The sequence below is a fragment of the Oncorhynchus nerka genome, linkage group LG21 (assembly GCF_034236695.1).
Source record: "Oncorhynchus nerka isolate Pitt River linkage group LG21, Oner_Uvic_2.0, whole genome shotgun sequence".
Lineage (NCBI taxonomy): Eukaryota > Metazoa > Chordata > Actinopteri > Salmoniformes > Salmonidae > Oncorhynchus > Oncorhynchus nerka.
This window is the reverse complement of record NC_088416.1, coordinates 22,397,979-22,403,978: the sequence shown is the minus strand read 5'-3', so window position 1 is coordinate 22,403,978 and position 6,000 is coordinate 22,397,979. Positions and strand designations below refer to the sequence as shown.

Here is a 6,000-nt window from a genome sequence, read left to right as displayed (position 1 = left end):
GAAAATAGTAAAAGTAAAGAAAAACTGTTGAATGAGTTGGTGTGTCCAAACTTTTGACTGGTACTATACATGCCAAGAATGTATTTCATAAATTGATCAGAGGCAATTCAATGACTTCAAAACAGCAGAGTGCTCTTCATACAAGACTTTGACCTTACAAATTAAACCCAGATGGAGGATCATGTTTTGAAATACAGTACTTTCAAAAAATAAAGGCATTTGAATGAATAATGTTTAGTTGCAATGTCAACCATAAAATGTAAATTAATTATAGTGGGCCCATGATTTCTGCACCCTGACCAGTGAAACCAATTCTGATTTGCGACAGCAGATGTCACCCAAACCAAATATATTTGCAACTTTATTCCATGTAGGCCTTCACAGTAGCCTACATACAGATTGTAGCAGATGGCATGATCATCATGTGGAATAAAAAGGGTTGGCGTGTATTCTAGATACATTTTCTATATGTCATATACACGATTTTGATATGCGCTTCTTCCACGGTAATTGTGGTTTCCACTAGATAGCACAGCCACAAAATATTAGTCTCTATCGAAAAAACTAACAAAAACATACATTTTCTTTTTGGTCTTAATTTAATATTAGGGTTAGACATACGTTTTGCAGTGTGGTTAAGTTGAGGGTTAAGGTTGGGGTTAGGTTTAAAATCACATTTGATGAAGATAAAATACCGAAAGGGGCGGGGTTTAAGACTTTGTGGCTATGGTAACTAGTGACGACCAGTGATGGTGGTGTGATAAATCTAGTTCCGCATTCCATGGAATCAACCAACTTAAAAGCATTGAGTATTGCTATTTGTGATGGATTTCACTATCAAATATAGTATACGCTGATCGATCTCCATAGATTGACATCTGATCACAGGATTTATTCAATTATAAACGCCGCCTTTGAAATCAAGCGTCTCTTTGTGAGACCGCCCCCTTTCCTTTCTCCTCGGGAGCGCGTTATTGGAAAGAGAGGCGCCGTGCCCGCGCTTTATGTCTCTGGTTCGTGTACTGACAGCCAGCTGTGCGATTAGAACGACAACAATCTCTGGGTTTTGATCAATCCAGCCGTCAAACTCGACCCGTATTGTTTGGGAAGAACACGTTTACTTGACAGTTATTTTTTTATCGTCTAATTTATCCAGCATTCCTCAAACATGAATCCGTCGTGTGGCAGATGTGGCACAATCGTGTACCCGACGGAAAAAGTGAATTGTCTGGACAAGGTAAGGAAAAAAAATTGCAACCAGGCATTTGAATTGGCAGTCACCTGCTTCTGTTTGTGTATTATACATCCCGTTATCAATAGAGTTTTCTTTAGTGTGTTTGTTAATGATTTGTGATGCCCGGGCAGGTAGGCTAACATTCACTAGATAGCACGTTACCTGTCTGTGTGGATGTGATTGTGAAAGACTAGTAACGTTAGCTAGTTTTCTCTTTTGATTTGTTGAACGTTTAGCTAACTAGCTAATTAGATTTGCTAGATAACTAGTCTTTTTAAATGATCTGATTTTTAATTTGAATTCTTGAACGAAGCGTTTCCTGTTTTCACCACAAACAAGCCAGTTTTAGCTCGCTGCGTTAACGTATGGGCTAGCTAGCTAACGTTATCAAAGACAGGAATGTGGTTAGCATTTCCATCAGCCGAACATCAGAGTAGTCAGTATCAGATTGTGATTGATGGCATACAACGAGTAATTATGATTAACTAGTTTGCTGGTCACTAAAGATTAACGTCTACTACATTGCATTGTAAAATCTACCTTACGAGGTTAGTCCAAATTGATGATTTCAGTTAACGTAACGTTACCAAGCAAAATGGAGAGATTAATTAGAATGTTCGTGCTTTCAAAGTTATTTAGCTAAAGTTAGTTTCAGTTATCCCCAAATCCAGAAATTAACATGTGTGATGAGTTCCCATCGCCAATTTCATAGCCAAAGCTTCATTGTGTAATTTAAATCGGTGTCAATTTGACTCAAGCTAAACATCTTGGTTTTTCAGGAGGCTGTTTAAAAGTTGAAACAATAATTTGGGGTTGTTCAGTTGCAGTAGTGCCTTATAAAAATCCAGTGTTTGCTAGCAGCTCACACAAGCTACCCCGGATAAGGAAGTGTAATCTACCAGGGTGTGGAAGAAGAAAAACTCCAAGGGAACAGAGCCATGCTTCCCACGTTCAGTGAAATTAACTTCTTAAAACAAAACAAAATTAAAGTCCACACAATGTCTATCACAACATCCATCTGTGTGGGCTTTGTGTGAATGCGTAGGCTAGCGAGTGTATTAGAAAACAGTCACTGTGCTATCGTGGTCTTGTCTGTTTAGTCTCTTGCCACTCAGTACTGCAGTAACACGTTCTGCAGCATGTTGTTCTGCTGCCAACTGAAACAACACTACCTTTATGGCACGTCAATCAGGCTGAACCACACAATCCCTGTCGCCACTTCTTTTTGCCCACTGGGTAGACCAGGGCTATAATAATCATATATTCTCACGTGGTCCCTCTTTTTGTAATTTGAACGTCCGTTACTTTTGCTGCCAGAGCGCACTGAGCACATTGCATGACTCTAGTGGAGGATGTGGGCGAGGTCACCTCTTGTGGTGAGAGAAGGATGCATTGGCATTTCCTACACACTCTAGTGATGCCGGGGCCGAGCTTATAATTTGTCTGATGGGTATTGGGAAGGCCTTGTGGAGCCGATCGCTGTAAGTGGGTGTTATCTGTTTGGGTCGATAGATGGGAGCGTCTGGTGAGAGACGATGGAGCACATTATCAGAAAGAGCCAATACTTGTGTACACTGCACGCCCATGGGTTTGAACTCGTCATAGTCCCTGTTGTGCAAGTAGAAGGCCCTTGTTATTGTTGTCCAACAGGATGGAGATGGAATTGACAACCCTTGCCTTGGATTAAAATGTAGAGCTCAAAATAAAACAATACTATTTCTGGGTGTTGTGGCTAGAAATCAGGTGAACTGAACACAAGCCGGACCGCAACCGTGTTCTCTGGAAAATCATGCCGAAAGCAGCGCACATTCCTGCAGACAGACACTCCCATAAAAATGTGCTCTGTCAGAGGCCTGCTGTGCTGCCTGTCTCCCCCTCTGAGCTACACACAGGCTCTGAGCCCAGGGAGCGTCTGTCTGTCTTAGCTGCTATTCCGCATCAGCGCTCTCCTCCTCAGACACACGAAAACAACCTCCCTATTCCCCTCCTGGGCACCGGCTGCCCTTCTCGTTTGTTTAAACCAGACGAGGCCGACCGGTCGAAGGGCGGCAGTTTTCCCCAGTCTGGTTCAGGCGAGGGTAGTCAAGGCTGCAGCGTGCGGTTTCCCCGGCGACCGCTGAATACTTGCTTACCTGACAAACTGTCTTCTGGTGTAATGTATATGGGGGGCTGTGCTGTGGAGAAGCTGGGCCACAGACGCTAGTTTGTCTGCCGCTCTGCATTTCATTATAGTGGGACGGGGATCTGCAGGAGGAAGGGGATCTGCAGGAGGAAGGGGATCTGCAGGAGGAAGGGGATCTGCAGGAGGAAGGGGATCTGCAGGAGGAAGGGGATCTGCATGAGGAAGGGGATCTGCAGGAGGAAGGGGATCTGCAGGAGGAAGGGGATCTGCAGGAGGAAGGGGATCTGCAGGAGGAAGGGGGCACCTGAGGATGAGGGGTAAAGTCAGGAAGTGAATGTTATGTGAGACGAAAGAGAGTAGGCATATACTCATCTGTCTTGCCTTCAATATGTGGACGTTGCCTGTTAGTAATGCAGTACTGTGCTTCAGAGATTTTTTGACAAGTCCTCCTAGCTATCGAAGCAGATGAGTGCTGTTGAGGACCTGGAGCCTCGCTGTAAGGGTTATGTTAACTGCAGGAGGTGGGATTTTGCCAGATAGTAGGTTATTCATAACCAGAGTGCCGGCCTGTCCACCCTATGCAAAACTGGTTTAACCAAGCCTGGAAACATGGCTGTGTGTGCGTGTATTCCTATTTGAAAGACTGAATTTGTTTGACTGTGTGCAAGTACTAGACAGATGATGATTGGTTCTGAGAGTCTCTGTTATATTGATGGAATGATTTTCCTGTGTGGGAGATTCTGTATACAGGTAATCACGTACTCAATATTCTACACTGTGCCTTTGTGTGTGTCTGTTACTCGTACCTATACTTTTAAAAAATATATTTTATTTTGATGGACGTTCTCTCTCCCTATCCGCAACCCGTTCTGCAAGGACTCTGCTTTATCAATATTTCATTATTTTATTGTGACATGCATACCACTGTACATCTGCTCTGTGGCTTCAAATGTGTGTGAGAGCAGGGAGGGAAGAAGCTCACAGATAAATTCCCCTCCTCCTTGAAAAGCAGACCCCCCCCCCTATCCCGGCTCAAATATCGTCTCTTAGCATGCAAGGTAACATGTCGGGACGCGTCGATAAGCTAACTCGATTAATGTTTATTTTTTAATTTTTTTTAAAGATCATAAAAAGTCACAGCCTTGGATTTGTGGTTTAGGACTTTCAGTTTGACTGATTTTTCTAGATCTAAGCCGTAGCTTGTTTTGCTCCTGTGTAAATTCAGGGCAGAGGATTGACATGAACAAGACTGGACAAAATGCAGCCATGTTAAAGCATATGCATAAACAGGCGAAGGAAGGCTCACCTCATCAGTGAGGTTCCTTCAAGGTGTGTTTTTAGATGATCAAATTGCCTTTTCATACATTTGAAAAATATATATATATATATTTTTGGTTATGGTTGGGTCTAATCACAGATATTATTATAAAATAGAGCCCTGGAGGATACGATTAAGATTTGTGTGGCTCCAGCACAGCTGTCTGATGCTCTGTGTTCTATCTAGTAAACACTTATGATATGACCTTTCAGGAACAGAGAGGAGTGTCTCATCCGTAATGCCCAGTGTATTGTATTAATCCATGACTGGGTTTTTTTCCCGCTCATTGAAATCCTTGTGTTGGGTCATTTTGTTTTCTTCGAGTTGCCTAAGTCCAAACAGTAAAGAAAAATAAATAATAATAATTCAATTGGGGAAAACGCTTTCGGTGTCAACTGAAACGAGTAAAAGCAGATGTATAAAAGCAGATGTATAAAGTATGTAGAAAGGATTATGGACGTGTAGAATTTCAGGAGATTCGCTTAGAATGCTAAAATACTTTATACGCCGCCAAGATGGGGGACCTCTAAAATGTAATGGGGGAGGTCTCAATCTTCTGCACCCCCTGACACACCCACCACCTTAAACCCCTTTTGATCCAGAAACATCTCTGCATGGTACACAGTGCACAACAGTCTTAGTTAGGTCAAAGGTCAGAATGCAATCTGACTCTGAACCAACAGAGATACCACCACCATCTTTTTAAGAAAAGCTGAGAGGTCAAACCCGACTCCTCCCATGTAAACTGAATCATGTCCACTCCCCCGCTCATCATCATCTTGGCTGATGCAGTCACACCCCCACAGGCACAAGCCTCATCATATGCACCCCCCCCCCCCCCCCCCCCTCAAATAGCCCCCTCCTGGCGATCTCATCAGGATCAACAGTGCCAACTCTCTGCACGCTAGTCTGCCTACTGCCTGTCAGCTCTGACCGGACCTTTCTACAGACACTGTTTATAACAGGCTCATTCAAATACACTGCGTCAACGGCTAACACTGATGATCTGTCAGTTGATCTTATTCAAATAGGCCTTTCTGATACTGTCTGATCAGACAAACGAGTCGTGTAATTCACTGGTAGTGTCTAGAAATGGTTTCCTACTGAAATGAGATTAGGCCTTTTGAAACGGGCTGGCAAAATGTGGGTGGATTATATTTAAAAGCTGTTCATGTTGTCCGAAGGGTGAGTGTCCCCGTCCCCCCCCTTCCCCTCCAGCCAGTCGCCTCCAATTGTGACTCAGATCAGAGGCAGGGTCCATGGTGAAGTCAGTCACCTGAGGTTCTGTGCTCTGTATGTGTCTATGGAACTGGGACACCCGTTGCT

The 6,000-nt window shown here is 43.5% G+C and overlaps 1 protein-coding gene across 1 annotated transcript in view; it reads left to right on the top strand.

The window, feature by feature from the left end:
* Positions 1-926: 926 nt before the first annotated feature.
* The window catches only part of LOC115104089 (LIM and SH3 domain protein 1-like), a 42,502-nt gene continuing 37,428 nt past the window's right edge, over positions 927-6,000 (top strand). Inside the window, exon 1 of the mRNA XM_029625292.2 lies at positions 927-1,237. Within this exon, the coding sequence (XP_029481152.1) occupies positions 1,169-1,237 (69 nt within the window). The 5' untranslated portion in view covers positions 927-1,168. The remainder of the gene's footprint in view (positions 1,238-6,000) is intronic.